This window comes from Bufo bufo, chromosome 3 (assembly GCF_905171765.1).
Source record: "Bufo bufo chromosome 3, aBufBuf1.1, whole genome shotgun sequence".
NCBI lineage: Eukaryota > Metazoa > Chordata > Amphibia > Anura > Bufonidae > Bufo > Bufo bufo.
In genome coordinates this window covers 131,447,527-131,465,927 of record NC_053391.1, presented here as the reverse complement: position 1 = coordinate 131,465,927, position 18,401 = coordinate 131,447,527, and the positions used below count along the sequence as shown (strand labels likewise).

Sequence of the window (18,401 nt, the reverse complement as noted above, 5' to 3'; positions counted from 1 at the left end):
GCCTGCCAGATTTGACAGTATCCAGAGTAACTGGAAACTGCCGTTCACCACTAGACCCCACTGACTACAACGGGATCCAGACGGACTCCGACGCAAGTGCTGGGTTTCCGCCAAACAAAACAGGTGCATACAGCACTCCTGCTGGAAACAGTCTGGATCTCATAGTAGTCAATGAGGTCTGGCAGTATCTGGAACACCCTGCTGGATTTAAAAATGCAGATTTGAAGCTAGCCTCAACCCCCATTTTGCACAAGGGGTGCAGACCCATTCATTTGAATGGGGGGCCGCAAAAGATGCAGACAGCACAGTGTTCTGTCCGCATCCAATGTTCTGTTCCATGGCCCCGCAAAAGAAAAAAAAGTGCATATCCTATTCTTGTCAGCAATTCCAAACAAGAATAGGCATTTCTATCAGTGCTGGCCACAAATTGTGCAGAATGCACAGGCTGGTATCAGTGTTTTGCAGATGTGCAAATTGTAGTTAAAAAAAACAAAAAAAAAAAACACTTCATACAACACAAAACGAGTTGAGCAATTCTGTTTTATTTAAAATCAGAAGTTTAAGACATATGAATTTATAAAAACAAAAAATATTCTAAAAATCCTCCCAAGTCTAAACCAAGCAAAACTGCAAGCTTACAAAACTATGTACATTCCAACATACATAAAGCCATACAAGTTGTCCACAGCGGACTTCAGTACTGGTAACCTCACAGTAGTACTTCAGGCTGTAAAGGTCTGAGGGTTCCTTTCTAGCTAGAGGACCGCTCTGGGACTGAACATCTGGTAGACTGGGTCTCTCCATTACTACACTTCTGGATGCACACATCAAGTAACCAGGTCTTCATCGATATTCCCATCAGCATGAGGAGTGGCATGTCAGCTTCACTAATCCATTGCTTAGGTCCATACAGATGGCCCACCAGTAAAAACACCCTAGGCAAAACAGAAAACTTCACTGGGTGCCAATACGGTGTACCCATAAATATTCACCTAGATCCCCCAGTGAGACCGTAGGTTTGTCTCCTCTCACCTTGGTGCTTGAGCAGGCAAATTCCATTAGTGTCATATGCCACATTCCCTGTCCCATGCTGCAAGTGATATACATGCTCAGGACAACTAATGACATTACTGGAACATGCCTGCATGCTCGCCAAGGACAGAAGCATACACTGGGTCAAGAATACAGGGGAGATGTATATACACTTATTTGGGGAGTGGGATGTCACAACAAATGCTTAAACTGTTCCACTGTGTCAAGTCTCCTTTACACTGCTTAACTGAGCAGACAATTGTCAGGAAGGAAGCATTTCTTCCGGACAATCGTCTGCACGTGCATTTCCAGGCAGCGATCTCCTCCACAGTATGTGGAGAAGTAATTTCCAATGCCATTGCTTGTCCCCATACAGAATCCCTGGCAGCAGCAGTGTGATGTTTAGATGGCACGATCTGCTGCCGGCCAACAATGATTTAGGTGCCCGCATGAACGATCCTATTACCAGATGTATGAGCGTTTCACTTGCTGATCAGGTAATTGGCAGCACCTTAACAGACAGATCATCGCCAACAAGGAGTTTCTACAAACGCTTGTTAGCAACTATCTGCCCGATGCCTGGGCAGTGTAAAAGGGCCTTAAGTCCAGTTCCTTGTATAGATCTTCAAGAGGATATGAAGTGACATGATGGCAACTACAAAACAAACTAGACTCCACTGCATGCAGGAAATTGCTTTAATGTATTTATTAGTTGAAGGGGGTCACCCAGCCCGATTCATTAATCACTTATCGACTAGATAACTGCTAGATGGGTATGGAGTCCAAACACTGCTTTGCTGTTCCCACCAGTTCCAGACTCTGAATCGGATGGCAGGGTCCATGCTAGACCACCAGTATTGTGGCTGGGTGGGACAAAGGTCTCCTGCTGTTACAATCAGTAGGGGTCCCAGGAGACAGACCCCTTGATCTACCATTTAGCACTTATCCAGGGGATAGGAGATTAAGGTTTGACTGGAATACCCCTTAAAGTGAAATGGAGTCTCTGGAGCAGCGGTCTCACTCTTTAGCTGTTTCAGAGCTACGCCATTCTCCTAATGGAAGTGGCAGGAGGGCCAGAGATGGTCAGAGCAGATCTAGAGCAAGGCTCTAAAAAAAGGTGGAAATACAATTAGTCACACTGACAACTCTGCATCAGACATTCTTAACCTATAGAAATTACAAGCCAGTGCAGCTTGCACCTCCGTTCAGTTAAGCTAGAGAGATATTTTAAGCATTTGCAGTTGTAAGCGTCACTGGCAATGTGTACGCTCTGATAAAGACCCTCAAGCCATCCTAGTTCACGCCAAGCAATGTGAAATCGATTCAGTAGACCCAGACCAAGCGGGCCATAGCTAACATGTCGAACACCCCAAGATCTTCTGCACACAGTCTCACAACATGCGGTTCACTTTCACTCTTCCCCTTAGAGGTAGCTTACAAATACATTTTTCACAACACGAATAAAGTGACTGACAATTACAGAGTATGGACAGTCATACGGTAAGATGGTGCCCGCTTGTTACTGAATTTACAATCCGCACCAGAGGGGGAAGGACCGTTTTTGGCTGTAAAACAGCTCCAACACATCCTAAAGTTTTAGGAGTCAATAGATGATAGAAAGCAAGTAAATGGTTAACACCTTGCAGATTACCACATGTTCTGGTATAACTGGGGAAATCCTGGCAAAACACGCATTCCGAATCTTAAAAAAGTGCTTCCTTGAATTCATAGGGAAAATACGCACCAGGCGGCAAGTCAGTCATCTCCAATAACTTGGTCAGTTTCAAGTGCGGTGTTAAATATTCATTATGAACATTGCTATGGTCATGGTACAGTGGGTCTAGGCTTTTGGCACTCCTTCCCTTGCTGAGCAACTCCGCAATAGCTGGAATATCAAGTTACCTAGATCATCAAGTAGAGGAAGCAGGCAAAAAAAAAAAAAAAAGGCACTGCAAATAAACTGACTCAACATCCAAAAACTGAAGTACAAGCAGTTCTACAAAACACATTTATACAGATATCAAGATGAAGCCTGCTGCCCCCAGCCACAGGATGGTCACTGTCCAGATGAGAAAGTGCATAAAGCAAGGTGGCAAAGGTCCAACGTGAGCACGACCAGCTGGAACCGATTGGCAGTGTCATTACGCATGGAACGGTAGCCGCGCGTTCGGATTCTCTGTTTCACGAAAACCCGCACCAACTGTGTACAGGGACAGAACATTTAGTTCACAGGAGCTAGTGGAGACAGTTCAGCATTTCTACTTCTTCCGTGTGTGCTGACGCCGTGCCATTAGCCGCTGCCGAGCTCCTGAAGTTTTAGAGGTTACTCCAATGGAGAAGCCATGACTTGCTTGACCTAGGAAAAAATATTAAAAAAAAAATAAGAAAAGATCCCAGCAATCCCTCCCCTCATCTGCTCACATTTTGTTTTACATTACAATTCTGGCTAAGACAACTGGCTGGAGCAGCCTCCCCCCTCCCTGCAATAGGACAGACTCTCGCCTTCCCTCAGTCAGGCACCAGATTTAAAAGCCAAGCTGGGTGCCTCAGATTGCTAGAGTGAATGGGTATTCACATTAGTTAACACTGGAATTTTGGCACCGATTTAGCACCAGAAAAGCAGGCGACCGCACAGAATCTGAGGCTGCACTGCCATTCATGAGGCCAGCAGGTTAAAGCCACAATGTCCTTTCCTGTTGTGGAGTCTGGATGGCCACCGCTGGAAGCTGCAGTGGATGTCTGTTCAGGGTTTGGCGCCATTCAGTGGGGCCAAGTCACAAGCAGGCCTGGGGCCCTGAAATCCAAAAGCAGCACATCTTCACTCCAGGAAAGACTTTGCTACCAAGCTTGTCTAATACCGGACATCATTTTATTGCTCTTGGATCAGCAGGTTAGGGCAGGGATCAGCAGCCTCCGGCTGTTCTGAAACTACAACTCCCAATCCTTTTACTTCTTTGGAAGTTACAAGAACAGCTGACCAAGTGCACATGCTGGGAGTTGTAGTTTCACAGCAGCCCACCTCCCATATCTCCAAATCAAACTGCCCAATAGTCTTAGTTGTCCATAGCAACCAGATCCCAGCTTTTTTTCCAAGCCCTGTATTAACTGAAAGCTGAGCTCTGATTGGTTGCCATGGACAACTGCATGCAAACATACAGCATTTGTAGACGGATCCAGATCAGTCTCACAAATGCATTGCAAGAACAGGTCAGTCTGTTTATCATATGGACAAACAGATGTTTTTTTTTTCTTCACATTTTTAAAAGTCTGTGCATGCAGGATGGATCTGGCATTGTGGTATTTTTAATGCCAGATCCGGCACTAATACATGTCAATGTAAATTAAAGCCGGATCCGGCTTTCCAGCAAGTGTTCCGGTATTTTGGATAGAGATAAAACCGCAGCATGCTTTGGTATTATCTCCATCCTGAAAAGTCAAAAAGACTGAAGACATCCTGAACAGATGACGCTCCATTCAGAATGCATTAGGATAAAACTGATCAGTTCTTTTCCGGTATTGAGCCCCTAGGACGGAACTCAATGGCAGAAAAGAAAAATGCTAGTGTGAAAGTACCCTGATGTAACACATCTATATGAAAACCACTCCAGAATCTATACCGTGAAGTCAAAACTTGCATCTTACCAAATGAAGAGTTGGGGCTGCCAAAGGATTGTGTAGGAGTCCCAAAAGTATTAGGTGCAGGGGCGGTGTTTTGACCAAATGGTGTAGCAGGCGTTCCTATAGACAAGGCAATATAAAATAAAAGTGAGACATTTACCACAAGCCAGTCTGGTATTTCAGCCTGCCCACAGGGATCCCCCCCTTCCCCATCTTCTAGAGAGTGTGTCTATTATGGATACCCCATCACTATGATCTGAAAGTCTGCTGTCTCATGGGAAACCAACACCTAAAGGGCATCTTCATGCAATTCCATTTCCATCATCCACACGATTGGATACAAGAAACAGACTGTATCATGGTATCCACTGCAGCTCTTCTGAATGAGGCATCATTGGGACAAGAAAGTCTAGAAACCAAGCCAAAAACCGCACATCTTACTGGTGCAATGTTTCGTAACCCGACTAAGGCCCGGCTTTTACAGAATACAGTGAAGCTTAATGCAGAGTCATGAAGAGCACAATTTAGTCTGAGCAACCTTAAACATCTGCAAGACGATAAAGCTGCCCACACATTCAATAGCCGACAGGAGTAATGAGTATGGCCAGGGTAAGGGTCTCAGAGGAAGGAACCGACTTCTGAAACTGCAATATTCTCTCCATCACTAGAAGTACACTTGCACTAGAATCAATCACAAATTGATAAATCATATACCCTAAAGAGAAGCCTTACTACATGATTACATGCTGCAGGATGGTGGCACCTTCCATGTACACCGTGAACATAGGAGCCTAGGCTGTATGGTGTACACTCATCCGTGTACATCCAGCAGAACATGTGCGTGTAAGCAGAGTCTCCAGTATGAAGTCTGATTCAGGGCTGTATTACACCAACAGATTATCTGACCAATCAGGTCCAATCAGACCAATAGCTGGCGTGTAAACTGCCATCTGACCAACAATTGTCAGATAATCTGTTGGCATAATACAGCCCTTATTCTCATATGTACAAGTTTCATCCTTAGACAACTGAACCCTGATCAGTAGAGGGCAAGTAGTCTCCAGACAAGCTTGGACAATTTAATTTGAAGTTAAAAAGGGGTATTCCGGGTTGGTTGAAGTTCTACCCTATCCACAGTACAGGGGATAACTATTAGATTGTGGGGGTCTCGGCGGTAAGAGCCCACCAGATTACAAGAATGGGGGTCCTGCACCCCCTGAAATGACAGCAGTTACACATGTGCGTGGCCACTCCATTCATTTCTATGGGAGTTAGAGATAGGCAAGCATTGTATTTCAGCCATCTCTGGAACTGCCTTAGAAACAAATGGAGTGGCCACGCGCATGTACAGCGGCCCACTGTTCTTTTTTTGGGGGAGAGGGGGTGCTTCCAGTTCTTATGATCATTGGGGGTCCTAGCAGGAGTGACCCTCAGAACTAAATCACATGAGACCATCAGTTGGGATACGAGTCCATGGACTGCAAATTGACCGCTAGTACAAAGGAGTAACCTCATCAAGGTGCATCTTTTAGTTTTACGCAGGCATACAGTCCAGTCAGATTAGATATCCAATTTGGAGGGGGGGGGGGGGGGGGGGGGGGGGGGTCAGGAATACCCAGCTGTTTGAGATCACAACTTGCTCAGCTGTTTGCAGAACACCCAAAGAACTGAATAGTGCATGCTGGGAGTTGTAGTTCCACAATAGCTGGGGGTATTAAAGACTGCTGCCTTCGGTCTAACAGAAGCCTAGCATGACACCCACTGGGAATCGGACTGCTGCCTTGTTAACTGACCCACCAAGCATGCAGCTACATGCCTTCAGACCCGACACCATAAAATGCAGTGCAATCTCCAGGCAGCATGTCAGAGCAGGGGGAGATAAGCAGACTGATACAGCTTTCAGATAGCACTGCATTTCGTGGGGACAGGCTCCTGGCATCCCTCCATACATAGTACAGCAGCGCTTGGTATTGGAGCTCAGTCCATTCACTTCTATGGGTCTTCTCTGCAACGAGGCCAAGTGACAATGAATGGTGACATCACATGGCCTAGGATCTGATATTGATGACCTCTTCTGGATAGGTTATTAATAAAAAGGCACATCCACCAAGCAAAAGCCCTCATAAGGCAAATGCTGTGAGAAGGTCTTCGCTGCTATAAACCATGAGCCGGGAGGGTGAACTGCCTTCTCTCTCTGCCCCCCCCCATGGCCCACTGCATCATTCAAGCAGCTTGCCATTTAAACTGTCCACTTAAAGAGGACCTTTCACCATAATAAAACATCTAAACTAACTATACAGCCATGTAGAGCAGCGCCCAGGGATCCCCCTGCACTTAGTTTTCCCCGGGTGCCGATCCGTTCTCCGGTATCTTCATAGTTAGGCTCCACCCAGGGGAACCTGCTGGCGTCTCATTCTTCCATGCTGTAGCGCTGGCCAATCGCAGCGCTCAGCTCATAGCCTGAGAGAAAAAAAACTCAGGCTATGAGCTGAGCGCTGCGATTGGCCAGCGCTACAGCATGGAAGAATGAGACGCCGGCAGGTTCCCCTGGGTGGAGCCTAACTATGAAGATACCAGAGGCTATAACCAGAGAACGGAGCGGCGCCCGGGGATAACAGTAAGTGCAGGGGGATCCCTGGGCGCCGCTCTACACGTCTGTATAGTTAGTTTAGAGGTTTTATTATGGTGAAAGGTCCTCTTTAAACATGAAAAACAAATTTTACACTCACCAAAGGGAAGCTTGTTTTCTGTTGGTCCGGGGGTCCCAAAGCTCAATGATGTGCTATTCTGAGCCCCAGAGGAGTTTCCAAAACTCATTATTGGGGCAGGCACAGCACTTGTGGTTGCACCAAAGGTTACAGCAGAGTTTGATTTTTCCCCAAAAGTAAAGGGCTTTGACGCACCAAACTGGCTTGTGGCGGGGGTACTGTTTGTTTGCGCGCTATTCATCGTGCCAAAGGCTGTAGGGTTTGTTGTTGCAGCAGCAGATCCAAATGAAAAAGTTGCACTTGAACCAAACGCTGGTTGAGAGTTTGCACCAAATGCAGACTGAGAGCTGCTCCCAAAAGCAGGCTGAGTGCCTGATCCAAATGTTGACTGACCTCCAGAGGTGCCAAAGCTGGCAAGCGGATTAGTGGCCGGTTTGCCTGCTTGTACACCACTCCCTGAGCCACTGTTAAAAGTAGATGCACCAGAGCTAGCAGGAAAGGAAAGTGGATTGGAGTTGAGTGGAGACGAAAAGGCAGAAGCTGCTGACCCAAACACCGAGGCCTGTGGGGGCTGAGACGTTGGAGCAGTTTGTGTATTCCCAAACGCATTCAAGCCAGGTGTTGCTTGTGAGGTAGGCGCTTGTCCAAATACAAGTTTTGTCTTCGTTTGGGAGTTTGAACTTGTGCTGCTTGCCAAGAACACATTTGTAGGAGCAGAAGCAGCGGTGCTACTAGAGGTTATACCGCCAGAGAAGGTGGAACTAAAACTATTGGTGGCACTGCTGGACGCCAGCAGAGGAAGTGACGGCTTTGTAGCACTCTCCGTGCTGGGAGTTGTACTGGTTGACGTAGCACCAAACCCAGAAAAAGATGGCGCAGTGGATGTAGGATTTGAATTCATCTGGAATGTGAAGGGCGATGCAGATGTGGCAGGCTGCTGAATGGATGAGTCCCCAAATATTGGTTTAAAGGTACTTACAGGTTGATTCTGCTGCACATTTTGCTCGCCGAATATTGGTTTAAAAGTATTTGTTGAAGAGACAGAGGGCAGAGATGGCCCACTTGAGGAAACACTGGGTGGAATGGAGCTCACAGTACTGGGAAATAGTGGCTTAAAGCTAGACTGTGAATCGTTTCCTGATTGTTGGGTAAGAAGTTGGAGAAGACTACTTTTTGACTCCGGTTTGTTCTGGGCACCACCATCCAGCTGAGATGTTAAGTTGCTGGATACAGCAGCACTTGGTGGGGACATCAGCTTGACAGAAGCGTTCTGACAAGGACCAGAATCGTCTTTAGAAAACAAACCCAGTGAGGGAGCTTTCTGACTTGGAAACAGTGCAGCAAGAGCTTGTACAGGTTCTAGGGAACAGAAAAAAATAAATTTAAAACACTTACATAAATCGAGACAAGTCATTAAATTGATCGTTAAGATAGTCCCTCAATATGAGCTGTCTGAATTGTCCAAAGCACTTCAACCGGTGCCACATTCCCACAGCTGTCTCCACTGTTAGTCCACACATGCAAGCTTCTGAAAACAGACGTAATGTACACTAGCAAGAGCATTTTTTTTTTTATTTACGATTACATTTTACTCATTTTGGGCTAAATTTTTTTCCAATTGGTCTTTATTAAAAATATTCAACATTGAGTGTTTAAGCTCTGATCAGATAAGAGCCATCAGGTGAGCAGCCTGACAGGAAACCGTAAAAATACGACATCTGCTACCCGAGACTCAAGGCTGTACAGAGAAAGAAGCTCAAAGTTTTTAATGAAGACCAATTGAAAGGGATTTTTTTTAGCTCAAAATGAGTGCAATTTCCCTTAAAAAGGTGTCCATAGCCTTTAAGCGCACCCCTCCCATTCCTTTTAGACTGACAGAGTGGTGCTTATAAAGGAAGCAGGAGAAGAAAAGGCACAGGCTCAGACCTGCCCTCTGCATACGATTAAAGGGGTTTTCTGGGACCCAGCAACCCAAGTTGCGTGGATTGACCGCTCTGGAACCTCTTCTATATCCACTGAAGTCACACCCTTTACCAGGTTTTGGTTTAGTGTATGGACAGGGACTACCTCAGACCAACATGGGAGAGGTGCAGGAACTAAGAGTTTGCACAAGTGCCAGGGTAACAGTTCCCACCCAGTCCAGGGCTGCAGAAGTGAAGTCCCCATCCATAGACCAGAAACCAGGTAAACATGACATCCGTGAATGTAGTATTTTTGAAAACAGTCATAACCAGGATCCAGAGCAGCGATCCACTTAACTCACAGTAAGTTTATAGAAAGCCCTTGTAAAAGCACTTTTCTCCAAACAATAAAGCACATTATCACCAAGTGAAGGTTGAACTAGTCCCAACCCTACAAAGCATTGTGTCCAATTTACTGGAAAGGTAGCTCCAGTATTAAAAGCAATGACTTTGCACAGTCCACAAATGTATTTTCATTCTGGGTGCGCAAACAAAAAAAAAAAAAAAAAACACGGAAGGCACTCAGTGTGCATGCCGTTTCTGTATTTCCATTCCGCAAAAAAAGTCCTATTAATAGAACATGTCATTAGTTGTCCGCATTACAGACAAGGATAGTAGTGTTCTATTAGGGGCCAGCTGTTCCGTGAAATACAGAATGCACACAGATGTCATCCATCTTTTTTGCGGACCGCAAAATACATACGGTCGTGTGCAAGAGGCCTTAGCATACACACTGCTTCCTCACCTTGTGGACCTTCCTTGTTCTGCATTTTAGCTAGACTCTGTAGTAAGGGGTTACTACTTGTTGTAGAGGTCTGTGATGTGAGAGCAGATGTTGCAGATAAACTAAAGAGAGGTGATGCAGCAGCCGCAGTAGTAGATGGCACAGAGCTGACAGGGATAGAATCTGTAATGAAAAAAAAAAAAAAGGCAGATTATGTATACAAATATCAATGCGATTTTAAGGATTTTTTTTAAATGGGTTGTACAGGACTGAAAAACTGTTGGCACATCCCTTGGACAAGTTATCAATATCTGATGGGGTCAAACTTCAGGCACTCCTACTGATCAGCTGCTGTAAGGGGGTACAGCCCACGAGTGAAGGATTATGATTTTTGTTTAAATAGAAAATTTTAATAAATAAAAATCTTTAAATAGTTCATTTTCTGAAGACACTTGTAGTAAATAACTCACCAGAAGTTTCCTCTAGTGCCTTGTTAAGCCTCTGTAAAAATGCCTTTTTCTCAGAGTCCAGATCCTTTGATGTAATATTGTATCCAACCACAGGTGGAGGAGGCTACAAGGAGAAAAAAAAAATATATTTTTTGTAGAACTCAAAAGTATGAAGGGAGTGTGGGAGCTGGGTTATGTAGAAAGGTTATTTACCAGTGGGTACTGATCGCCACGTCCAGAACAGACCAACAAAACCTTCTTCCTACGAGGTCCACCACTTCCATTATCAACAGATGAGTTTAAAGCAGAAGACTTTGAGGAAGGCGTTTCAATATCTAAGAAAGAAAATATAATAAATCAAAAGCTGTACCAAACAATCCTTCCATATTATGTAAGTGGGGTATGGGCAAATCAGACACCCAGCATCCCCACCAATCAGCAGGTGCCAGAAACAATGCTGGCTTACTGTAGCTCCTCTCCCAAATGGAAAGCCCCTTAAAAGGCAACCAGCTATCCATTCAAGCACCGCATCCACTTCATTACACTGCATATTGTCTTGCTTGCAACAGTTATAGACTAAATACAAGCACTTGTAATTACACTGTGCCTCTGAGACGAAGTAACGCATCTTTCACACGGGCGTTGCGGAAAAATGTGCGGGTGCGTTGCGGGAACACGGACGATTTTTCAGCGCGAGTGCAAAACATTGTAATGCATTTTGCACTCACGTGAGAAAAATCGCACATGTTTGGTACCCAAACCCGAACTTCTTCACAGAAGTTCAGGCTTGGGATCGGTGTTCTGTAGATTGTATTTTCCCTTATAACATGGTTATAAGGGAAAATAGCATTCTGAATACAGAATGCATAGTAAAATAGGGCTGGAGGGGTTAAAAAATAATTTAACTCACCTTAATCCACTTGATCGCAGAGCCGGCATCTCCTTCTGTCTTCATTTTAGCTGTGTGGAGGAACAGGACCTGTGGTGACGTCACTCCGGTCATCACATGATCCATCACCATGGTGATGGATCATGTGATGACCGGAGTGACGTCACCACAGGTCCTGTTCCTCCACACAGCTAAAATGAAGACAGAAGGAGATGCCGGCTCCGCGATCAAGTGGATTAAGGCGAGTTAAAAAAAATTTAGCGCTATTTTACTATGCATTCTATATTCAGAATGCTATTATTTTCCCTTATAACAGAAAATAATGATTGGGTCTCCATCCCGATAGTCTCCTAGCAACCTTGCGTGAAAAATCGCACTGCGTCCGCACTTGCGGATTCTTCGATTTTCACGCAACCCCATTCACTTCTATGGGGCCTGCGTCACGTGAAAAACACAATATAGAGCATGCTGCGATTTTCACGCAACGCATAAGTGATGCGTGAAAATCACCGCTCATGTGAACAGCCCCATAGAAATGAATGGGTCGGTATTTAGTGCAGGTGCAATGCGTTCAACTCACGCATCGCATCCGTGCGGAATACTCGCCCGTGTGAAAGGTGCCTAAGAGGAGGAATGAAGAGAAAGCAGCTCACCCGAAGCACCACCTACTCTTCAAACAGCTGATCGCCATTTTTGAAAGCTTGTGTCTGCCAGTAAGAAGCCAACATTACTGCTCACTGATGACCACATTGCATCAGCCCATGCATGCATTAGGCCTCTTGCACACAAACGTTTCTCCCCCCCCCCCCCCCCCCCACACAAAAAATGGAACGGATCCGTTAACAGACCGCAAAACACTGAAAAAGCATGAGCCCTTAGAGAGATGTATTAAACGGATGCAATGAAGGGGGGTGGAATTGCCCATGGCAAACAGACTGCTAATGCTCTTTCCCTAAATGCTTCTAAATTACAGGTGAATCCAACTGGTTGTATATCTAAACTTGATATTTTTGGTTAATGTGAATTTTGTATCCAGTGGCCTTCTGGCCACCACACGTGAATTACTGACAAACCTGGTCTATGAACAGCAATAACACCATGACATTTAGACAGAACGTTGTGTTCCTTTTACTTACACTGCCCAGACTGGTCCCTACTGGCTGACTTCACTGGAGTAGACTGGCTCACTTCGTGTGGTTCTTCTCTGCAGGAAACAAGGACATAAGATGACTACTAGCGCAGACTACTTTTTAAGAGACAAACTAGTAGCCCATCTAAAAACCTGTAACAACTATCTGATGGATCAGTAAACATCTGATCACTTGAAGGGGGTTAGAACACCTCACATGGGCATGTCATTGAGATCCACATGCGGCAGACAATGGAGACTTCTGGAAGCTTTTTTATCAGTTACACTTACCTGGCCTTTTTGGCAGACAGGTCTGGTGTTTGGCTCCGGGATGAGGGTGAACTTGAAACTACAGATGAATTATGGCAATTTCTCTTTCGTTTCTAAAAGGGTAACAATTGCGTATTAAAAGTTTGTCCCTTATATTCACTGGTGCAAGTTTCCTAGAAAACACAGCACTACTATCATCCATACAATACCTGTAGGAGCACTCTGCTGGAACTGAAGGAGCTTGTGATTGCATTATGAGTCGGCATAGCAAGTCCGTTTATTGCGCAGCTACTAAAGGAACTATTGGAGGAGGTACGGGAGCGTTTGTTAGCAGTCTCATCAAGCATTTGTGTATTCAGCGCTCGTTTCAAGGTGTCTGACCTAATGGAGACAATGGACGTTAGGGTGCAAACAGCTATGATAACCAGGTTATCAATTTCAGGAGCCTGGAAAACCTCTTTAAAGGGATTCTGTCACCTCGTTTTAGCCTATAGAGATGCGGACATGCACGGCAAGATCGCCGCTAGCATGTCTGCAATATACCTGTCCCATAAAGCTGTCCTTTTATTGTGTTTAAAAAATGATTTTAGAGATGGGCACCTTACCAGGCTCATTTACCCATCTCTAAAATCATTTTTTAAACACAATAAAAAGGACACAGCTTTATGGGACAGGTATATTGCAGACATGCTAGCGGCGATCTAGCCGTGCATGTCTGCAGCTCTAAGCTAAAGCGAGGTGACAGAATCCCTTTAAATGCTACACAAATCAATTAGATAAAGTCCTAACAAAAATGGTTGAAAATCAACAATGCTCATAAGGTGGGCTTTCCTGGAAAATTCTTCTACGGGCTCCAGACTGGTAAGTTTCAGTCTAAGCAGCTAAAATGAGAAATGCAAAGCTAGATAAATTGCAAAAAGCAGCACTGTTAGGGCTCTTTCACACGAGCGGATGTCGTGCGGGTAATCTGCTGCGTGAATGCCAAGCCGTGCTCTCGACAGCAGATACATGGAGCATTAACATGATAGAGGAATGGATCATTATCAGATCTTTTTACTAGAAAATCAGTGTCACCTTTTTCACTACAAAATCATAGTGACAACTTTCTCACCGGTTTTGTAGTAAAAAGATCAGAGGAACGGAGCATTATCAATCATGTTATTACTCAGCGTCTTTCACGCAGCAGATCAGTCGCATGGCATCCGCTCGTGTGAAAGAGCCCTTAGGGTAGGCATTAACGTGAAATTAGAAAACAGACATTGCTTACTTCGAGAAGGAAGACAAAGAACCATTAACCGCGGCAGACTCCAATGAAGACTCCCCACTTCCACTGCTGAACGGTCTCCTAGAAGAAAGTTTACAGTGACTATAGTGTTCATATATAGTTACAGTATAAGGGTCTGTTCACATTTGATTTAACTAGACATTCTGCATAATTGCTGGAAAAACTACTGAATACACATCAAGAGTGCCCATACGGAATATATAAATAAAAATTAGTGAAAAAGAGCATCCTTTTAGAACACTGAGCTCGTATATGTTAACGCACTAAGCCCTGGTTCACAATTTTTGGACCTCTGTTGGGCTGTCCATCGGAGATGTACATTTCAATGCTTAAACTTTTCAAACATCATGACTGATGCATGCACGTCAATGAGGAAAACAGTCCAAAAGAATCATCTTTCATTTGATACTGACAAAAAAAATTGCATAACTTGACTACACTATTTAATCTGGGAAAAACAAAAAACACTGAGTTTAATAAATCAATTGATGTATACCTTTCACTACAGTTTGATTGGCATGTGTAAGGAGGTGTGCATTCCTGAGCTATACCTTCAAAACCAAAAATTTTATGTGAACAAGTCCAGCTAAAAGGGATTCTGTCACCAGGATTAACAATATGGAGATATTTATGTGCCCATTAGTCTTAATAGTGTTTCCAATCATCCCTCTGTGCCTTATATTCTTCTAAAAAAAATAATCTATGTTATTCACATGTCAATCACCTCTGTCAGGAGCCCAAGAGGTTGTCCCACAATCTCCTGGAGCCCGGCCTCACCCATCGATCCGGAGCCCAGCACCGCCTACTACATGATATTCACTGCACTGACATCATGTTACCTCTGCGCCGTAGTCTTGCGCAGGTGCAGTGGACAAGTGGAAGCCGGTGCCAGTAGTCCGCACGGGCAGAGACTACAGTGTCCACTGCACCTGCGCGAGACTACATGATGTCAGGATAGTGCAGTGAATATAAAGTAGTAGGCGGTGCTGGGCTCCGGATCGATGGGTGAGGCCGGGCTCCAGGAGATCATGGGACAACCTCTTGGGCGCCTGACAGGTGATTTACATGTGAACATTGATTTTTTATAAGAATATAAGGCACACAGGTAACAGAGGGATGATTGGAAACACTGTATTAAGACTAATGGGCACATAAAATAGCCATATCGTTATTCCTGGTGACAGAATCCCTTTAAGAGTATTCCAGCTTTTATCAGCTGGTGAGGTTCCAACATCCAGTGCCCACACAGATCTGTATTGGCAGCTGCTGAAAACCAAGCAGCGGACTGAGCCAGAAGCAGGAGACTCCATTCACCAGGTGACCATGCACATTAGTCTAAAGTTGTTCAAAATAGACAATTTCAACCAAAATGTTAATTTAACGATTGACAATCATTTTAGCCGACTGATAGACTATCATCTTTGGAAAATAAATTGGCCATGGGAAGTAGAACTGACTGATTTAACTCAATTTGATGAGAAGAAAAGGCCTTTTTTGAAAAAAACCTGAGAAATTGTGCACTTTAAAAAAAAGTGTGCCCTGAGGTTTGAAAAAGATCCAGACTTTAAAAAGACGCGAGACCTCATTACAAACATCAGTGGAGCGATTTCAAAGGTCTCTTTAAAGAACGAAAACACCGGCCGTTTGTGAAAGATCTAGGTGATTTCAGAGAAAAGAGGGCCCACCAAACGGGCAAAAAGGGTAATAATCCCTCAACATCTGAGAGCTCTTAGTCAGACATTGACTTCTCAGACTGTAAAGGAACATATAATGCAGGAAGGAACCAGATCAAAAAGGGACAGGGATCTTTTAAAAAAAAACAGGGCAATAGAAGGAGAAGATGGGGAAATCAACAAGGTGGGACTTATCAGGGTGTACCCCAAACGATTCCACAACCCACCAACCCCAGGGATGGTATCCCAACAAGCTGTACCACCATCTCCCTCCTCACTGGTACCATTACCTACTGCCAAATCCTCATTTTTTAGGTCAGGGTCAACACCCCTACCAATTGAGAGGCAGGAACAAATAAGTGATACTCTACAAATAATTAACTTATCCCCACAGTCACTGACAGATCTCGGTTCTGCGGAAGGGCCTATCCTTTGTCCCCACGACAAACTACAAAGGCGTTCACCTGGGTAAAGGATGTGGACCTGTTCTGCAGAAATTCTTTGAGAGCTCCAATAGGCAGTCATGAGAAACCAAGAATACAGGACAGTGATCGAGCAGACATGGAATTATGGGAAGAAGGTTCGAGGGCCCCTTTACTAAGCTTAGCCCAAAAAGCACCAAGTCACCACCATCACTCAATTTACGAACCTATTGACATATTCCAACAACTTGTGACCAATGAACTTGAAAATCTCAAAGTAACCTATTGTAGGCATGGAAACTTGTCACAATTAGAAGCGGAGGCATTGAATATATTGGAGTCGGATAGATCCATGGTCAAGCAGTCCGACAAGGGTGGAAACTTGGTGATCATGGATCACAACTCTTATTTTGGGATGTGTCTGGACCTTCTAAAAGATGGAGGGGGTACCGGATCCTGTCGGGAGACCAGACTGATACGTTTAGGGAAAAACTGAGGATAATTCTTCAATTCGGCCTGGGCAACAAAACCATTGGCAAGGCCGAATATGAATTTGTTACCTACAGCTCCACAATAGCTACTTTCTACAGCCTCCTAAAGGTTCATAAGGGGACAAATCCCCTTAAGGGCCGCCTGATAGTGTCCGGTATCAATTCCCTCTCCCAAAACAGTGGGATATACATAGATCAAGTTATGGGACTTTGAACAAAATAGAGTCCCTAGTCATTGAACCATCTGTATTGCTTGCAAGTATAGACATTGAGTCCCTATATAGCAGCATCCCTCATGACAAAGGATTACTAGCAATCCAGTATTCTCAGTACGAGAGGGACGCATCTTAAAAAAAAAAAATCACAACCAATTTATCCTCTGCTTATTAGAATATGTATTGAAGCACAACTATTTCTTGTTCAGGGGGCGATTTGATCACCAGCTCAGGGGGACAGCAATGGGGTGCGCCTGTGCCCCCATGTATGCCAATCTCTTCATGGGCTGGTGGACGACAACATTATCTTCCCTGGCCACGCAACATGGTGGCAGGATAAAATCGCCTTCTGGACAAGATACATACAATGTTTTTGTGCTGTGGAATGGAACAAGAGATGAGTTCATGAGATTTGTGGATGCCCTTAACATCAATGAGATCGGCCTTAGATTTACCTTTGAGATCCAGACTGAATGCATCAGATTACTGGATGTAAAAGTCTACAAGCAGGGGGAAAGGTTAACAAGCAATGTGTTCAGGAAATCCACAGCAACTAATTCCATCTTAAGATGGGAGAGCCACCACCTGCCCCCACTAAAGAGGGGAATCCCGAGAGGACAGTACCTGCGCTTGTGCAGAAACTGTTCATCTCTGGAGGATTTCTAGAATCTAAAAAAACTATACTCTCGACCGACTAAGGGATAGGGGTTACCCCAATGCAACTCTGAGGAAGGCTTTCCAGTATGCTTTGGGTACAAATAGAGAGGCCCTGCTTACCCCTAAAAAAACAAGATAAAAATGAAAAAAGCACAGACCAGACTAATTTCCATCTATGACACTGCAAATAAAGAAGTAAAAGAAATACTAGATAAGTACTGGCCAATCCTTAAAATGGATCCCGAAGCGAGTAAGAACATCATGTCTTATCCAAGTATTACATACCGCAAAGGCAGAAGCCTGAGAGACAGGCTAGTGCGCAGCCACTATGTACCTGTGGTACAGTCAGGAACTTGGCTGGACCGGAGACCCACGGGCATGTTTAGATGGAGCATGCAAGGCGTGTGCCTCCATTTCCACATGTAAGACAGTTTCATGCTCAGCGACTGGCAGGGTTTTTACTATAAGATTTCATCAATTGTAGGACTAAAGGGGTGATTTATATTTGTCAATGGCCATGCCCAAGAGATTATATAGGGAAGACATATAGGGAACTCAGGAAAAGAATCTGAACACCTAAATGATGTAGTGTAGAAGAATAGAACGCCAGTCGCCGATCATGTAAATGAATTCCATGGAGGAAGTGCGAAGGCTCTAAAATTATCTGCTTTGCAGTGTGTACCCATGTCCCCTAGGAAGGGAGACTGGAATAAATGGATTTTTAGATGCAAGTCTCAAGCACCCTTAGGCCTAAACGAGAGATTATCTTTTACTTGCTTCATTGAATAGTGTAGGTCTGGTCTGTTAAACAATCCCACAGTTGGAAAAGAGAAACTGGTCGGACTGTGGGATTGGACCTTATTCTAGATGGTTCTCTG

At 44.5% G+C, this 18,401-nt stretch overlaps 1 protein-coding gene across 1 annotated transcript in view; it reads right to left on the bottom strand.

The window, feature by feature from the left end:
* Positions 1-521: 521 nt before the first annotated feature.
* POM121 (POM121 transmembrane nucleoporin) overlaps positions 522-18,401 on the bottom strand; it is a 30,291-nt gene continuing 12,411 nt past the window's right edge. Inside the window, exons 4-13 of the mRNA XM_040423588.1 lie at positions 14,048-14,125; positions 12,990-13,161; positions 12,802-12,893; positions 12,518-12,585; positions 10,706-10,827; positions 10,514-10,616; positions 10,065-10,226; positions 7,380-8,717; positions 4,675-4,770; positions 522-3,388 (exon numbers count right to left, since the gene is read on the bottom strand). Of these exons, the coding sequence (XP_040279522.1) occupies positions 3,291-3,388; positions 4,675-4,770; positions 7,380-8,717; positions 10,065-10,226; positions 10,514-10,616; positions 10,706-10,827; positions 12,518-12,585; positions 12,802-12,893; positions 12,990-13,161; positions 14,048-14,125 (2,329 nt within the window). The 3' untranslated portion in view covers positions 522-3,290. The remainder of the gene's footprint in view (positions 3,389-4,674; positions 4,771-7,379; positions 8,718-10,064; positions 10,227-10,513; positions 10,617-10,705; positions 10,828-12,517; positions 12,586-12,801; positions 12,894-12,989; positions 13,162-14,047; positions 14,126-18,401) is intronic.